The following is a 19623-nucleotide window of genomic DNA, read 5'->3' as shown; positions in this document are numbered from 1 at the left end:
AACCTACTACCGTAACAGCAGCGCGGTTCCGGACTGAAGCGCCTAGAACCGCTTGGCCACAGCGGCCGGCTTGGACGAAGTCCTGCGGAATATCGTTGAAGTCGACTGGCTGAATATCATCTAAGACCGCTGCTCATGGAAGAAGAAGTTGAAGACGAACCTGGACTCAGTACTACGTGAGACCATATCATTGGTGGTACAACTGTCTGTCAACTGCAAAATAACTTCGGTAGGGACACACAGCAAGAGGCTATACATATAGGATAAATTTGCATGGTGGGAACCGGGAATGCCAGAAAGCTGTGGCAGAAATGCTGGATCACCTACGGTAAGTATACACCCCTTGTAGTGACTGGCAGTTTGCTCACAGCGAAAAAAACTGTTACGTTTTGCGAATACATAGGCAGAAAGATCTCCTATTAGCAATACATCAATGAAAACGTAACAACAGTAACTAAGACCATTCTAAAGTGAAATAAAACTATTTCCAGGAAAAGAACATGATGGAGCCATATTCACTAAAGGAAAGGAAACGTAATTAATCCACACCGACAAAGCACTCGTTTGACCGATTTTTTACTGCTGTTTCTCGGTCTAACCTACAATGATGTGCAAAGCTTGAGGACGAATCTAACTTTTGCATGACGTGTCTCTGTCAAGTAAAGTAGCTCGAAGAAACTTGTACTATATGTACAAAGAAAACCAAAGAGACAGGTACAGCTGCCTAATATCATGTAGGGCCCCCGCGAGCACGCAAAAGTGCCGCAACACGAGGTGGCATGCACTCGACGTCTGAAGTAGTGCTGGAGGGCACTGACACAGTAAATCCTGCAGGCCTGTCCATAAATCCTTAACAGTACGAGGGGGTGGAGATCTCTTCGGAACAGCACGTTGCAAGACTTCACAGTTATTCTCAATAATGTTCATATCTGGGGAGTTTGGTGGCCAGCGAAAGTGTTTAAATTCCTAAGAGTGTTCCTGGAGCCACTCAGCAGCAATTCTGGATGCGTGGGGTATCGCATTGTCCTGCTGGAATTGCCCAAGTCCGGTGGAATGCACAATGGACATAAATGGGTGCAGGTGATCAGAGAAGATCTTACGTACATGTCACCTGTCAGAGTCGTATCTAGGCGTATCAGGAGTCCCAAATCACTCGAACTTCAAAGGTCCCACATCATTACAGAGCCTCCACCAGCTTGAACAGCTCCCAGCAGACATGATGATGATGATGATATTTGGTTTGTGGGTCGCTCAACTGCGCGGTTGTCAGCGCCCATCAGTACATGTACGAAAAATATAGACCAATAACTATGGAGTGTGAGGCTTTCTCTGTCAAATGCGCCATCTCTGGTGTCTATAGACAAATCAGTGTGGTCGAGATCGTCGTTTCTGTAATAACTGTTACTCTGTATTGACGTAAAAATGATAAATGCAATAATAGAGCAACGAACTGTCGTGAAGTGTCACATATGACCTGGAAAACCTGCAACTGAAAGATGTCTCTTACTAAAAGAATTCTAAGGCGAAGTCAGTTTATGATTATTTGAGTGGTGGGCGTGACGACGATGAAGATGACCTTGAACGTCAAACACGGATGGGAAACACTTCTGATTCGATCTGTCCGTCGGTTGAGTATTTGATCGACTGCTAAAGCAGTAGGAACTCACAAAGAAAGCGTAAGGCAAATTTTACGTGAGGTGTGTGCGAAACTGGTGCCGAAAAGTCTCATAATCGAGCAAAAACAAGTCCGTAAAATGTTTGCAGTGACACTGAGTACCGCTGAATACGATCCTACTTTCTTGGGAAGAGCGATAACGTGTGATGTATCTTGGTTTTTTACTTACGATCCACAAACTAAACCTTAGTTCAGGCACTGGAAGGGCCCAACTTCACCGAGAACGAACAAAACTCGAATGAACAAATCAGGATTGAAAGCGGTGATGTTTTTTTCCCGATATTCGTGGAATTGTGTACTTTCACTGGATTCTTGATGGTGAAACAATTGATCAGCGTTGCGGTCTTGAGGTTGTTGCTCAACTCCGTGAAAAAAAAAGAAAAGAAAAGAAAAGAAAAGGTAACGATCTGAATTGTGGAAGAACAAGCCATTGGTTCTACATAAAGACAACGCACTGGCGCACACTCTATTGTCTGTTAAGAAGTTTCTAGTGTAGTGTGGTATCCCAGTGTTAGACAACACACTTCATTCGCGTGACTTACCAACGTTTTATCTGTTCCTCAAGGTAAATATGCATTATAAGGAACAAGATTTCAGTCCGTTGAAGCAGTGAAAGGAAAAACGGCACGCATCTTCAAGGAACTCTTGCCCTGTTTCCAATAATGGGAAATTCGTATGGAGTGACAGAAGACAGTATTGAAGGTAACAGTAACTGGTCACACATGTTTTTGAAGTAAAATGTGTTACAGCAGTAATCCTGTTATTTTATAGCCACACATCACACGTGCCAATATATCGTTGTCTTCGAGGTAATTAGAATTTTCTCGTGTTGACAAATCAGAAGGCCCAGATCGCATAAAAATTTCTTTACTTGCAAACAACCGGTCTCGACAACTTTGCTGTCATCTGCAGGTCTTCAAAGCTTTTGCTATACAATAGTTTTGAGTTGGAGCTCACGCCAGGCTGTGATGTAGATAAAATGTAACACATTATATAAAGGTCTGTCTTAAATAAACTTTTTAAAATCACTTCGTGCGTCCGCAGCTCGTGGTCTAGTGGCTAGCGTTGCTGCCTCTGAATCACTGGGTTCCGAGTTCGATTCCCGGCCGGATTTGGGATTTTCTTTGCCCGGGGACTGGATGTTCGTGTTGTCCTCATCATTTCATCATCCTCATCATCATTCGTGACAGCGAGCAGATTGGACTGTGAAAAAAAAGAATTGGACTGTATGAAACTTGGGACTTCTTACGGGCGCTGATGACCGCGCAGTTGAACGCCCCACAAACCAAACATCATCATCACCATCATCATGACATCGCCTTGTCCACATCTGTAGCGCTCAAAAGATGGCTCTTACGTCATACAAAACCCAATACAGAATTAATTTCACAGTGGCACATCTGTTTACGTTAGTTGGCCATGTTCTAATCATTGAAGAGCCACCTTAGACGGCGTATAAGGGAGATCATCAGTGATAAAACATGACCAGGTAACGTAAACGGATGTGATACTGTGAATTTTAGTCTGTACTGTGTTTTGTATGACTTAACAGTCATTTGTTGAGCGCTAAATACATAGACATGGTAAAGTGGACAGTATGCTTTGTGATTTTAAGTGTTTTATTTATGACAAACCGTTATATTATTAAGTGCTTCATTTTATCTATAGAGTCTGTCGAAACCCCTTGTTTGCAAGTAATGAAATATTTTGGCTTTAGAAAGTTTTTTTACCTTCGAGGTAATTCACTATGTCAAATAATGTTGGTACGAAGAAGTCTCCGATATGTAACCCGCAGCTGCCTGCGCATTAGTGGATGCCCAGATTCGAGAAGGCGAGGAAGATTCTGTGCTTGTAGAGCGCCCACGAGACTGGGCGGTTATAATAGCGGGCGTGCAGCCAGAGGTTTTTCTCCCGAATGGGGCACGTGTTCCCGATGACCTTCTGGCTGGATGGGCACGCCAGGTGCGACGGCAGGTGAGGACCAGCAGGCTTCCAGCAGCAGGCTGCAGGCTGCGAGCCGGTAGTGGTGGGGGCAGCGGAGGGGCTTCGCAGGTACACTGAATGGTAAGAGGAAGCACCGGCGTCTGTACCGTGGAATTGTATGTCTACGTCATATTGTGTGTGTGTGTGTGTGTGTGTGTGTGTGTGTGTGATTGCGTGTGTGTGTGTGTGTGTGTGTGGCTGGGAGGGGGCAGCGGGAGAACTCGGGGCTGGGGATCGGGCGGCGCGGCATATGGTCGCAGACATCCCGCGTGTGTGCAACCAGTCGAGACTCGACCGTCTCGCCCTCTGCTCGTCTCGTGTGGTAGTTGTGCAGTTGTGCGGGAATTGCGCTGCAGCGGTGGATGCAATATTCATGGCGCCGGAGCGAGGTCGCCGGCTAGCACGTAAGTAGCCGTCTGAGTTATGATCCGTCGCCTGCGGCACTCTGTTCGCGCCCCTCGGCCGTACAGGCAGCGGGCAGACACTTTCGCAATCTCCTTGCCGCGTTTCTGTTTTTCTTCTGCGAACTTCTGTTATGGCACTCCCGCTTTCTGCCGAATGTCTTGTCGTAGTGAGCAAGCGGGTCTAGAAAACAGTAGTCACTTGACAAGCGTGACTCTCTTTCTCCACATACGGTAAACTGCCATCGATTAACAGATGGAATGTAAGCTATATGCACCTTATTCGATCTGCGTGTCAGCTACACTACTCATGGTGCATCACGACTCCCGAATACTGACCGCTCCAGACAGTTGTGGCGTAGTTATAGGAAAATAATATTTGGTAACATTAGTGGGAAACTAGGCGACCTAAATCTAATTATAATAAGCAATCAGTCTTGATCGGAGAAAAATGTGTTATGTATGGTGACTGGTTTCTGACTTGAAAGACCGTCTTCAGAATGTAAGGAATCAACATTAGCAACCCGCTTAGACGCTGAGCGGCGCTGTAGTGTATGCGGATTGGCACTGTCGTAGGCTGTTGTCGTCTGGCATAGGTTACAGCGCCGCTCAGCGTCTACACGTGTCACTGGTGGTGATTCCGTATGGTTCAAATGGCTCTCAGCACTAAGGGACTTAACATCTGTGGTCATCAGTCCCCTATAACTTAGAACTGCTTAAACCTAATTAACCTAAGGACATCACACACATCCATGCCCAAGGCAGGATTCGAACCTGCGACTGTAGCGGTCACGCGGTTCCAGACTGAAGCGCCTAGAACCGCACGGCCACACCGGCCGGCGTTTCCGTATGGTCTCCAAATTGTTTTTTGAGGCTAAAAATGGTCACGTGAAATAAAACATGTTTTTATGATCAAGATCGATTATTTTATTAAAATTACTTGTACGAATTCGAACTCTTGCCTTCAGCGTCGGCAACTAAGGACTGGTCATCGTAGTAGTTACAGCTTAATGCTAATGAGAAGCTCTCGGGTTTATAGACTGGAGGCATTGTTAAAATAGCGTGACGTTTAGAACAGTTTGTCTGACAAAGTAAATGAGTCGATATTCCAAACGTGCGGTATTTTCTAACTGTCACAGTTTAAAGCTGTCAGAAAATTTTAGTTGCAAGTTGAAAGTTTTTGGTAGATTCCACCTTTACTTGATAGCAGTGGACCGATACCACACCAAACTGTTGGTAACGAGAAATATCATCCAATTCCCAACTCAAAAGCAGATCTCGTGCTCCAGACATGTTAATGTATTGTGTCTGTGAGCGTGTGAAGTCGTGGACTCAGCAAATTCTGAAGCCGGTGACGTATCTCTTTTCTCGATAAAAGACTAATGTACGTATGGACACAGTGTACACTAGTGAGTCAAAACATTGTGACCACACGCTTAACACCTTGTTTGTCCGTCTTTAGAATGAAACACATCAATGATTCTGCTCATCAGGGATCCGACAGTTTGTTCGTAGGTTTTTGGAGGTATGTGGCATTAGATGTCCACGCACAGGTCATGTAATTCACGTAAATAACGGGTCGCTGGTATGCGTACACGGTGATGTCACCCAATAGATCTAATATTGAAATATAGTCGTGTCGACTCAGTATCGGAAGGTTTTGGTAATATACTGAAAAAGATGGGCGTGGCAGTCTCTATAATCAGCTAACTAAATAGAAAATAAAAGTAAACAATATTATTTTTAAAAAAAAGTAATGGATAGCATCTTAAAGAAAAGCACGACAGTGTGTACCGTGAGACCCAAGTTTCTATTCAGTTTAAAAAGAGTCCAGCGCAGCAGCTGAAATGAATTGCGTGGCAGTCCAACGGAAAGACATTACATTGCCGGAAATATTTCCGCAGCCCTCGTCTTGCGGAACCGTGCGCGAAGTTTCTTGGAACTTGGTAATATGAATACGGAGTTGCTCTCTCGTGGCCACAGACTCTAGAATCTGCTGTTTCGATTTCTGAAACTTTCAAGACGAGAGGGCCCTCGGTTGCTTTACGGGTAATGAAGCAAATGAGAGTTGTTGTTGCTAATAAACCAACGAGCTGTTTATTCTTGTGGTTTTTGATATCTTTCTGTGTTTCCGCATTGGCTGTTGTTCCTGATGACTACAGAGGAAACTGCCCGTTAAAATAGATTTTATTCTTTTTTTAAAAAAAAATGTAGAAATTGCAGCAGATCATTTTAGTAGTGTGAGTCCACCGTTTTTAGCTATGAAATAAATATATCCAGTTCTTCACATCCTTCAAGTAGCATCTTCCCTATGATAAAAATGAGTACGGCAGGCAAACTGCTACTTTAAGGATATGAAGAACTGGTTACACATGTATCCAGTGATAAAAGTGGTGTATCTTATACCGACGTTTGTCAAAAAATTACTTTTATTTTGTTTCACGTGAGTGAAGCCGTTTTCCTTTCCTTAATATCATTATCAGTCAAGTGATTCTCAGGCTATAAAATATCTTATAATTTACTGAGAGGTCTCTAGTGTATCTAGGTTGCTACATCTCAGGATACTTAGGTTACTTACAAAGGCCTTTATGCTAAATTTTGTATACATTTTGGGTTCCCTTGCGTTATTGAAGGAAATAAATGTTGTCTAATGTTTTGGAGGATGTCAGCACCAAGAGATATGTATCTGCTATAATCTAATGAGTACAAAAAATTAAAGGTTTGTTATGCCATCTGTATTGCAGTCATTTATTACCTGTTGCTCGTGTATTACAAAGACGTTGCCGGTATTTTCCACCAAGAGTAGAGAATATTTGGTTTGTCTGAGCGGTATCTGCCTCTGTCCTTGTGTGTATGAAGGCCAAATTACACTTGCCAACATTTCACGTCGAAACTTTCCACAGTGCTTCTGAAAAGGCCATGTATTTCATTCAGGCTGTTAGCGGAGAGTCACGTACATCACGTCACCATCGTGGTTTCTCCGTAGGAAAGTTTTGATGGTATCATCGTCTGCCAACGTCGGAAGTACCGGGTGATCAAAACGTCAGTATAAATTTGAAAACTGAATAAATCACGGAATAATGTAGATACAGAGGTACAAATTGACACACATGCTTGGAATGACATGGGGTTTTATTAGAACCAAAAAAATACAAACGTTCAGAAAATGTCCGACAGATGGCGCTCCATCTTATCAGAATAGCAATAATTAGCATAACAAAGTAAGACAAAGCAAAGATGATGTTCTTTACAGGAAATGCTCCATATGTTCACCATCATTCCTCAACAATAGCTGTAGTAGAGGAATAATGTTGTGAACAGCACTGTAAAGCATGTCCGGAGTTTTGGTGAGGCATTGGCGTCGGATGTTGTCTTTCAGCATCCCTAGAGATGTCGGTCGATCACGATACACTTGCAACTTCAGGTAGCCCCAAAGCCAATAATCGCAAGGACTGAGGTCTGGGGACCTGGGAGGCCAAGCATGGCGGAAGTGGCGGCTGAGCACACGATCATCACCAAACGACGCGCGCTAAAGATCTTTCACGCGTCTAGCAATACTTTTTTTTGTTCTAATAAAACCCCATGTCATTCCAAGCATGGGTGTCAATTTTTACCTCTCCATCCACATTATTCTGTGGTTTATTAAGTTTTCAAATTTATACTGACTTTTTGATCACCCGGTACTTTCGCCGCGACCACGCATGTCATAGTAGTGGGTTTCGTGCTTTTGTTTCTTCTCAGTCTTTATTTTATTAGACTGATTTATTTTCATGTCAAATTGTTAATGCTGCAATCACTACGATTTGTCGTGCAAATGATCCATGGAATACGAAACTAACGATTTGGCTATTTTTTCTATCGACTGTTCTTCCGTAAACGTCAGATATCTTAAAGCGAAAATGATTTAGGCTATACATTAACAAAACAGAGCTGATGCCTACACTGCGCATAAAAATAACGTAAGTTGATGAAGCATTTTTCCTTAACTGACATTTTTAAGTTCAAGTTAGCTCTAATGAAAGAGAAAAATTCAGTTTTATTTATAACATTACTAGTTACATACCAGGAAAAAATCCTAAAGTTTTAGGTAAACAGGCTCTATTTTTACCTTTGTTTTTTGATGTGTTTGCACTTACTTACTTCGATAGCAAATAAATCCCGATACTCCGAAATGTTCTTCAGCTTATCAACGATTTACCACACAAACTAATCAAGAACATGATATGAGGTTGTTTTGACCATTTATAAACTTTATCGTTGTTAGTTCCTCAATTCCGACATATAGCCCGACTTCTAGGATGACGTATAGCCTCTCATAACCTCACTTTCACCGTTGGTACTGAGCTAAGCGAACTGATGTGACGTGACATGACGTCTAGTGTGAATACACGCTGACGTTAACGGGACGTGACATGACGTGACGGTGCGTTGACGGCTAGTGCCTTAATGCCTCCGTCTCTTCCCTCAGCCTTGTTTCCTCTTTCTCATCCAGATGGCGTTGCAGTGACAAGTCACGTAAAACATTATTTCGCTTCAGTTTGCAGAAAGTTGGAGTGCGTACATTTATAGATGCACTGGATTTGTTTCTTTCCTACAGAAATGTAGAAGTGGACAAACGAGACGTATCTGTAAATGTGATACGTAAATCTACGGCCAGAGCTATGCAGCTCACGAAATGATACATTCAAAGACCGAAATTTGTAGGAGGTTCTCGCTGCCTCCATTTTAGTAGAAGATGTGCAGTTGACAGCCCTAATTTTGTTCTACATTGGTCCTTAAGACGTCTAAAACTTTTAGTAGCTTCAATATTTGTGTTTCACGGGCAGAAATTTCCGGTTATCGGTGTTTGAATACATTAATTTTCATGCCCCATAACCCTGATCGCTGATGTTTCGCTTTCCTGACGTAATAAAATCTCTCTCTGTTCTGGTGTGCAAAATACTTTCATTAATTCCTTGAGTCATTCCAGCTGAGTGTTGCAATCGTCTGGCCAAGGGAATATATTTCAGCAAACGTTGCCCGACAACAATGGCCGCAAATGTTGCAGTACATGCAGTATATTAGTCAATAACTTGTTTTGCGGCTAGTGCTTGGACACATCGATTATGCTTAGGTTCGCATAAAATCATTGTGAGGCGCGGCCAGAGGAGTGTTCTACTCAGAACCTCAGAGGCTTTTTGCACGACTTCTGTTGATGCTCTGTGTGTCGCACAACGAGGTTTCCCTATAGTTATTACAATTCGCAACATAGCAGCGGTCTTCTGGCTGAAGGGGGGAAGACGTGATAAAATAAGAGAAATAACTGGACAAGACATAACCCACAAATTGAAATTAAACAAGTGGAGAATTGATACAGCGCAGACAAAAAATGGACCGCAACTGATAAGGGACGGGTCCACTCTTTCTTTCCCATTATCCGAGAGCGGATGAATTTGAGGTAAATCCACCCAACACGCGGCATGGTGCACTTTCTCGCGGGCCACGCCCGTTTCCTCTGCATCTATAGAGATGGCCTAAAACAGACTCACACTTGTGCCTACGGTGAGAATGGCACACCTGAACAACACATAGCGCTCATCTACGATACCCTGGGACAAATAAGACCGGGTTTATGGAATCAGGACATAGGGCAGTTAACACGCGGACAAGACGCCTGGAACTCTATAAGCAACATCGCAGACGAAGTATCGCGAGCACTACATGTGGCATACAAACAGGAGAGACCATACACTATATAGAATAAGACAGGCTCCACATCTGACAGATCAGCAGCATATAGTGAACAAAATAGATACAAACGCAGCCACTGACGTACATCGCACGCAGGAAGTGAAGAAGAGATATAAACATAGAAAATGTAAGCTAAGGTTCTCCATCACTAAATCGAATCAATCTGAAAGTGTAACTCTATCTGTAGTCGGCTGTTATACCATTTCGTAGCATGTAACATCACTTCTGAAGATGTGACGTTTCTTCTTCTTTCGCTACATCAGGTGTGACTGGGTCGAAGTTATTTCGAGCCCTCTAACCTGAAGTTGACTATGACATATGAAATCAATTCCCAGTCTCCATTATTACCTTAAGTTCGGAAACACATTGTAACTAGTGCCTACACTACGCTTGTCCGTCCTCTTTGGGAGTACGTGTGCTGAGTCTGGGATCTTTACCAGGTACTATTAACGGAGTACATCGAGAAAGTTCAAGGTAAAAGCAACACGTTTTGTATTATCGTGAAATACGGGTGAGAGTGTCACTGACATGATACAGGTTTTGGGGTGGACATCGCTAAAAGAAAGCCGTTTTTTCTTGAGGCGGTATCTTTTCAAGAAATTTAATCGACAATGTTCTCCACCTAATGCGAAAATATCTTGTTGACGACGACCTACATAGGTAGAAACGGTCATCATAATAAAATAAGGGAAATCAGAGCTCCTACGGAAAGATATAGGTGTTCGTTTCTTCCATGTGTTGTTCAAGATTGAAATAATAGAGAATTATTGTGAAGGTGGTGCGATGAATCCTCTGCCAAGCACTTAAGTGTGATTTTCAGAGTATCCCTGTAGATGTAGATGATACAATACATTATTAATTATTACTACAGTCAAGGCAACATATATAACAGATGTAACCACACACATGAAGGTATAAAATAAGGAACTGTCACAACGTATCTCAGTCAAATTGTCATCTCTTATTTCTTCCATTAAACACACTTTTAATTTAAATTTAAAATACATCCACATCCTATTATGTATCTTATTTATTATCAATATTGAAGTTAGCAGCAAGTTTAAACAAAATTGTATATAGGCCTATATATTTATACTCTTATATGTATTTTTTAAATTTATCCTTTTGTAAAATTCTCAGGAGAAAAAATACTAGTAATGAGATTTTCACTCTGCAGCGGAGTGTGCGCTGATATGAAACTTCCTGGCAGATTAAAGCTGTGTGCTGGGCCGAGACTCGAACTCGGGACCATTGCCTTTGCGGGCAAGTGCTCTACCAACTGAGTTCTAGTCTCGGCCCGGCACACAGTTTTAATCTGCCAGGAAGTTTCACTAGTAATAAAACCGAATTTGTATGATATAGCATGTAAAATCACAAAATTTACGACGTGCTATATAACAACAGGAACCATGTCCTTACCTAGGAAATAAATAAAATAAAAGTTCTTGCAGCTGCAATCCGTGTAGCCACAGTGTTGCCCGACTAGAAGAATGGAATATACGAGTACTACTAAATTAGGAATATCACGACTACCAATAGGAATTCAGCCTTTCAGCCCAGTACAAACTCCAATATCTAATACAGCTGTTCTTCTTGCATCAACATCGTCGGATATATTGTCGTCAATCCGCAAATTTTATGGTCCATGTAAACACTCACACCTTTAGAGGAGAATCGGTCGTAACAATATCCGGCAGGAGCTCCAGAGCAGAATGAGTTTGCTTTTGTGGTTCGAACTTTCGGAAAAAGATAGAATGTCGCTATTTCCAAACCTGCTCCTCTTCTCTCCTTCTCGTCTTCCCCTAATTCTCCTCCCCCCCCCCTCTCCTTCTTTCAGTGTGTGTGTGTGTGTGTGTGTGTGTGTGTGTGTGTTGCCATTGTAGGGGAGTTTCACGGGTAACCGCACGTGGATTCGACAAAAGAGAATATCCAGTTTCATCTCTGCATAAAATGTGACATTTGCCGGCGGCTCCCGTGTGAATGACGTGTGTAGCGTTCGGGGACACAGGGCGCGTTTAATTACTGGCCACTGTAAGCAAATTTCATGGCCTGCTAAACGAACCGTCACGGCAGGCTTCATTGTGCCCCAGGGCGAAAGATGACCTTCGGCGGTCACAGTGAATAAAACATTGCCGCTCGATGTTCTGGTCCAGAAAATGACATCTGCGAACGAATGTATCACACTGAGCCATTTTCTACTAACTGCGGCGCATTCCTTTCTTTGTTTGCTGACATCATCCGACACTGAATTTGCCTGGTTAAGCGTTTAACAAAAATGTAATTCTTCGTGTCTTAGTCTAGCTAATACAACAGAAGTGCGGAAGACAGTGGCATATATTTGAAGAGTTTACAATGTATTAGAAATTAACATTTTTCATATAATCTCTTGTTGCAAATGAAAGGCTTTATGAACATCAATTACCAGTCATAAATCTGATACAACAGCTTGATGCTTCAATGTAAATGTTCGCAAACTTGTGGACAAGCGAAGCCCACTGGTCAGATGGCCTGCTACGATTACAGCTGGAATTCTAACCTCAATGAAATATGATATTTTCAGAAATACAGAGAACAGTAAGAGAAGAAAGCCACCTTAAATACCACCGTAAGATGTTATGAGATGATCATTAAAAAGTAAAACAATGTTAATGAATCATAGTCGAATTAATCAAATGTTTAAGAGGGAATTGAATTTAGGAAACGAGTATTAGATGAGCCCTTTTGGGGCAGAAAAATAACTGGCGTTGGCAGAGTTACAGAAGAAATACAACAGAGTCTTTGCTGATAAAAAGTAAATGGCCTAAACAGCTGAACGCCGGTTCAGTACGTGGTGTAAAGTAAACATTATTGTAGAACATTAGTAGTGTATATTTCTGTTTTTAATTAAAGAGAAATATGTTAATGTCTTAAATGGAAGGGAAAATGGACGATAGTACAGTCACGAAGAGAACAGAATCTACTGAAATATGGTGTTACAGAATAATGCTGTAAATTAGATGGGTGGATCGCGTAACTAATGAGGAGGTACTGAATCGCATTGGTTAGGAAAGAAATGTTGCTACATCTTGACTAAAAGAAGGGACCGGTTGATGGGAAACGTACTGAACCATCAACGAACAGTCATTTTGATGACGCAAGGAATTGGGTGGGGGGTTAAAATCTGTAGACCAAGGACCAGGCTTGGAGGCTTGACAGCTGTAAGCAGCTTCAAGGGAAATTAGTTTGTGGTTGTACTACAGCGATGAAGAGGTTAGCCCCGGAAAGACTAGGATTGAGACCTGTGTGAATCCAAAAGACTGACGACGTCAGCAATATGTGAATAGTTGAAAAGGTTAATGAACTACGTGATATATAAATTCTGTTGTAAAATTTTTCTGGAATCTTACATCGGAATAAACCTTTCGTGGACGTCACGAGGCAATCCGATCACCACCAGTCTAGCGTCTACGTGCACTGGGTCCAATTTGCAGTGTTGTTCCTGTACAAAAAAATGGTTCAAATGGCTCCTAGCACTATGAGGTCATCAGTCCCCTAGAACTGAGAACTACTGAAACCTAACTAACCTAAGGACATCACACACATCCATGCCCGAGGCAGGTTTCGAACCTGCGACCGTAGCGGTCGCACGGTTCCAGACTGAAGCGCCTAGAACCGCTCGGCCACACCGGCTTGCGTTCCTGTAACACCTCCATTCGAGTCCGAAGTAGCTCAGAAACTAGTTAATGACGCAATAAATCGAATCAAATTCAAAAGTAACTGATTGAGTATGGTACTTCCATAAACCGCCAATTTAATCCACAGTAGTAGTGCGTCGTCAATAAAGAAACAGATAGCTAGTTATCGTTTAAATAACTGTAAATTATTTTCTTTCGAAATGGGCGTTAGGTATGCAGAACGGTACCTGAAGCTGTGAGGACAGTGAACGGAAAACCAAGGCCAGGGAAGCGACTCAGCCCTTTGACCCCGGCGCCGTCAAGCGGACAGTAGACAATCTTATCTGGCTGACCTCGGCGGCGGCCGGCGCCACAAAGAAGAGGAAATGAAAGGCCCAGCAGCTGTCGCCGACTTCCATTATCCTGCCGGCAAGAAGAGGCGTCCGGTTTTGTGGCTACCGCGCGCCTTATAAAAGCCCGGATTGTATATTTCATCCTGCAGGAGAGGGTGGTCGCGAGCCAGAGGAAAATAAAACATCTCGCGTGAAATTGGTCCCGTGAAATGTGAGGAAGCTACAGTCCTGAATGGGTAACGTGGAGCGCAAAGCGGATTTAGCGTACCTACTTCCTCTCCGCTTTCTTCTTCCTTCTTTTGTATATTTCCTTGTCAAATCGTTTCCCTGTAGTTGCTCCGCTTGTTCGTCACAAGAGGTCTTTTAGTCCTAAAGAATGAAGCAGAACGGAGGCAAAGAGGTGTGTTCTAATTTACGACTGCAACCAACCTTCCAGTTTTGTGCTCTTGTGTAATGAGTTGCCATACACTGAAATTTATGTACCGACGTGTCACAACTGTCCTTTTGCTCTGTATTGCCAGACGACTATTGAGGTGGGAATACAAAACGCAGAACACTGCAGATAATAAAAGAAAAACAACTCTCCGATAGACTTCCTCGTGCAATCAGTTTTCTGATTTTCCTCGGTGAAGCATTTATCCAGTTACGACGTGTTATACAGTCGAGCCGCCAATCTGTCATTCGTATTGACGGTAAGCTTGAGTAAGAAGGAAGAAATATTACAATCTAGCATATCGATGACATTGAGTCATTGGAAGGGAAGCAGTAAACCTGCTGGGTAAAGCTACGCGAGAGAACTGACCGTGGCTATGTTGTAACAACGTTGTCTGAGAATAAGGCTCTGTGTAACATTGAAACACTCCTCGGTAGCGTCCCAGCAGGAACGGTCAGGTACATGTAAGAACGATTATTCGAACGAAAAAGTCTGGTAAACAATGGCTCTAAAATATTCACCGTAAGAGCTATGAGTAGTTGTTCAGTAAAAGAGATGTGTTTCACAGTAGCAAAGATGAACAAGTGCTCATAGCTCTTAAAGTATGGGTTTAGAGCCCAAGCTTACCAGACGTTTTTGCTTAGAATGATCATTCCTGTTACATCCTGCACACTTCACCGTTTCTCTTGAAACGGCCTGTATTACTCACTAAGAATACTATGAATTCCCACAAAATGTGTCTTGCGGTACTAACGACATAACGACACCCTCTTCTGTTCCCTGTCCAAATTCACTCAGTGTAGTTACCAGGGAATTCGTTCATATCGCGATTTTGTGCTGTCTTGTTCTCCAGAGATCTTGAAGTGGTGGTGGAGGTTATTTGATGAAGACTCCACCGATTTCTATTCCCATAGTTACAAGTCCTAACTGTTTAATAACTTTTTTTCAATGGGACTTTAAACTTTGATATTAGTGCTGTCTATGTTTTCTTTTTTTCTTATGCCTCAGTTCCATGTTTTTTGTACTTTATTTCTTTAGGATTGCGTCCATTCCATGCTGTACTTTCATTCAGCTTGAAGTTTCAGCGAGTAGGTTCGGCAATTTCAAATACATTTCAAACCCATCTTCATCGGTAGCTCAGTCCTGAAGTATGCGCCGCACCGCTCGCGCTTTACTGTACTACTGTATAAGGTGAAATGGCTAAAAAAAAAATTTCTACTTGTTTCCTTTCTTTAAAGTTACACCCAACGAATGCAGTGGTGACTGGTTGAAATAGGCTACAAAAATTTTACTGCCCTGTAGCTACTCAAGAAAGCCCGCGCATCGACTCGAACAACAATGTCGACGGTACATTAAACTCTACAAATTATTTTTCCTTAATCAGCTTGATTTATATGTATGCCAACTCAATACACCTTGTTGCTTCCGCGAAAACATATCAGTTAATAACTTACCGGATAATGGTTCAAACCGAACGACTGCTACAGTTGCAGGTTCGAATCCTGCCTCGGGCATGGATGTGTGTGATGTCCTTAGGTTAGTTAGGTTTAAGTAGTTCTAAGTTCTAGGAGACTGATGACCTCAGAAGTTAAGTCCCATAGTGCTCAGAGCCATTTGAACCATTGGTTCAAATGGTTCAAACCAATGGTTCAAATGGCTCTGAGCACTATGGGACTTAACTTCTGAGGTCATCAGTCTCCTAGAACTTAGAACTACTTAAACCTAACTAACCTAAGGACATCACACACATCCATGACCGAGGCAGGATGCGAACCTGCGACCATAGCGGTCGCGCGTTTCCAGACTGTAGCGCTTAGAACCGCTCGGCTACAGTGGCCGGCTTACCGAATAATATATTCTCCATAGTCGGGATTTGAAACGTTATGCCATTCTATTAAACGAAAAAATTCGCAATCTATACCTTTTCAACATTTATTCGGGTATTCATTAACACCAGCAGGTTTACAGTTGTGATATAGGCCTAGTTACCTAAAATGGTAATATTTCGATGTTTTTGTATCTATTTCATGTTTAAAAATTTTATGTGTCCATAAATAAATGAAGGAATCTGTGTTCCCATAAACGTGTCAACGTACAAGAACGCATAAAGCGTCAAGCGATTTAACTATCATGTATCACCATTGGAGACAATCAAAGCGAGGAAAGGCAGTTCGAAATTTTGTAGGAGCGTGGTAGTCTTATAGCGAGGGGAAGGCTGTTAGTGTCCTTAACTCCGTGATTACTACATTTTGAAGCGTCCTGGGTTGAATTTCAAAACCTTGCCACAGTGCCTCATGGACTCAAGATAGTTGACACTACGGGAGATGTTCCGTCGATTGGGTAAGGAGATTCAGCGCGTCGGTCCCCATGGTACCATTAGAGAGGCCTTGCTGTGTACTAGCGCCGTGCTTTACCTTCCACTTATGTCATTATTGAATCATAATCGTAAACAACAGAGACACGGTACTTCTCTGTGACACTACACACTGACCGCAATCATATCCACGAAGGAGGTATATCCACGACACCTGACATGCAAATCGCCGCACTCAACTACATGGAAAATAAACCACTAATGTTAAGCCTGCGGAGCTCTAAACCGTTACGTAGTAAATGAATCATTAAATTTGAGCTAAAATGCTGTATGGTGAGGGCGAGGTCTGTGACTGTCTAGTGAATTTTACAAGCACAACATTTTGCTGTTCCTTGCTGTTTAATAGCAGCTTTAAGCAACTTTACTGTTTTTGTTCGGTTATCTTCATGCCAGAAACTGTATATTAATTCAATACAGCCTCAGGCCACCTAACCTAACGATATGGGGCGATGAAAATGTTTCCGTATGAGAGCGTTGCTGAAGCGTATACGCAATGAAGTGCACCTGTAATGCTAGTATATAAGCATGAAATATATATGCAAGTGATTAGTGTTGCATTCGTGTCTTTCCAACGTGCGTGAGGTAAATGCGGAAATGTGAATTATGGCGATGTAATTACCAAATGCGTTCAACCAAGACCAAGAGCAAACACCGGTAGACATCGATCGGAAAACGAAGAATGTATATGTGGCAGCATGTCTGTCGGATACCACCGTTGTGGAATGGTGCGACAAACTCCGTGCTGTTCGCGATTCGACACACGATACCTAATAGGGGTAGACGCCGTAAAGCAGATGTCACGCCTCATTCAGATGGAGGACATTCGAGCTTCTGTCTTGTAGATCTGATCTCTCCCCGTGCGATTATCACGCTCTCGCTCCCTTAAGAAAAGGCCTTGAAGGATCGAAGATTCCTGTCCGACGAGGATGTGCAGCGGGCAGTCACAGATTTCTACACGCAGCAGAGCACAGTGTTTTACCAAACTTGTATCTTCAACCTGTTGCGTCAGGAGGACGATTGCCTCAATGACCACGGCAATTTTGCCTGAGTGGCATGCCGATTCTGGACTGTATAGCTTTCGAACGTTATCTTTTGGATCGGTTCATATAGCACATGTAACAACAAAAACATATCTTAATTTTATCCACTGCTGACAGCGTTCCTTCCGTGACTGTATCACTTTCGTAAAATAAAGAATAACCGCCTTCAGTCTCAATCGTGATTTTATTTCAATGGTTCAAATAGCTTTGAGCACTGTGGGACTTAACTTCTAAAGATCATCAGTCCCCTAGTACTTAGAACTACTTAAACCTAACTAACCTAAGAACATCACAGACATCCATGAGCGAGACCGGATTCGAATCTGCGACCGCAGCGGTCGCACGGTTCCAGACTGTAGCGCCTAGAACCGCTCGGCCACCCTGCCGGGTTATATCAATGCACGATGCATCTAGATCACTGGCGGCTTATCTTCAGGTGCTTTGTCAGTCTACGTCGTTTTTTCACATTCCATCCCTGCAAAAAGACCAGAATTAACCTAAATCTGGAAAGAGTGATATAGACTGACAAAGCAGATTAAAATGAGCCCACAGGGTTCGAAATGAATCGTGCATTGAAACAATATGACGATTGTAACTGAAGCCGGTTGTTATTTTACGAACTACATCAAACCTGTACCTTACACACACAAACCAAAACTGCATAATTTTGTGCAACTGATGATGAGAGCATATTGCCGAAACATCCATTGCTGTTTAAAGAGACTGAAGCAGCAAATCATTTTTTTTAATACTTTTATTCAAGAATAATCATGTAAACTATATTCGAGAATGAATGGATGTAATCAGGCATATCATTACAAATAAGACGAGAACCAGACGGTATCATTTGAAGACCATAGCGATAGAGATCGGCTTGTGTTACATTACTTATTTGTTGACAGAACAACTTACACTCACAAGCGAAAGACACGCAAGGAAATAGTTGAAAGAAAACGGATGGCAACTAATTCAGAGTGAACAGCCATGAAAAAACATCCAGGAAACACTCCGTGAACTGATCTACTCCGCCTTGTGGAACGGAGGCGAGCAGGTGGTGCCTGACACTGGTTTTTGTCGGGAGCGCGTTTCAGCTGCCGCCAGGGCCTCCATCTGTGTGAGGTAGGCCGGCAGGCGGGGAGGCTTTGCAGGAAGCATCTGGCAGGCGCGGCCGCAGCCAGCGGCAGATGTTTCCTCCTCAAGAAACATCCCCTCCGCCACCCCACCTCCCTTCCCAATCACTCCACAGGACAGGTTTTTGTAGGGGGCCCGGTGCGCGTGTGCCACGAGATTGTGTCTGTGTGAGGCGCACGCACTCGGCGCACGCGCAGGTAGACAGGAAGTGTCGCGTGGGCGGGTTGTGGGTGGGGGGACGTGGAGAGGGAAGGAGCCCTCTCCTCTCCCCTCCCCCCCCCCCCCCCCCGTCCGCCGGCCGCTCATAGAGATGCGATCCGCCACCTGGCCCCACACCACGGCCCGCAGCGGTGGCCTTGGCGCCGCCTCCAGCCAGCTGTATTCCCTCGGTTGCGCGGCCGCAAGCGAGCTTCTGTGTCTACCCACCGCCGCTGCCAGCCTTCGTCCTGCCTCATCGACCCGGTCGTCGCAGCGCGCCTCTGCGCTTGTGACCCACTGCTCCACTCATATTCGCCCGCACGGCGGGTGACATTGCGCATGCACCGTTTCCAGTTGCCAGTCCACATTTACCGCATCGATCCCGGGATCGACGCTCGGCGCGGCACACGACACGGTTTCCGCCGCTGTCGGCATCGGTCTCAACGCTCGTTGGAATGCGATAGCTGCAGCTTTCGGTGCGAAGGCAAAGGAAGCGAGATTACGAGTCTAATGTCCTGCCGACAGCGCGGACATTAGAGCGTAGCGCATGCTCGCATTGAAAGAAATAGGCCGTGTCATTTTGAAAGGAACCATTCCGGGATTTGCCTGGAGCGATTTAGGTAAACTGCAGGAAACCCTAAATCCCAATGCC

At 43.6% G+C, this 19623-nt stretch overlaps 1 protein-coding gene across 4 annotated transcripts in view; it reads left to right on the top strand.

Moving 5' to 3' along the window:
* Positions 1-19623, top strand: part of LOC126412724 (uncharacterized) — an 803546-nt gene that overhangs the window by 721258 nt on the left and 62665 nt on the right. The window contains exon 1 of one of the 4 annotated variants that reach the window (XM_050082452.1): positions 3680-3739. The exons of 2 other annotated variants lie outside the window; for them this stretch is intronic. Coding sequence is in view for 1 of the 2 variants with exons in the window: in XM_050082448.1 (XP_049938405.1) it covers positions 4032-4062 (31 nt within the window). In the remaining variant the exon portion in view is untranslated. Of the gene's footprint in view, positions 1-3679; positions 3740-3928; positions 4063-19623 lie in introns of those variants that run through there. One more of the 4 variants, XM_050082448.1, reaches the window with a different exon arrangement.

This window comes from Schistocerca serialis, chromosome 7 (genome assembly GCF_023864345.2).
Source record: "Schistocerca serialis cubense isolate TAMUIC-IGC-003099 chromosome 7, iqSchSeri2.2, whole genome shotgun sequence".
NCBI lineage: Eukaryota > Metazoa > Arthropoda > Insecta > Orthoptera > Acrididae > Schistocerca > Schistocerca serialis.
This window is presented reverse-complemented; position numbering and strand designations above follow the sequence as displayed.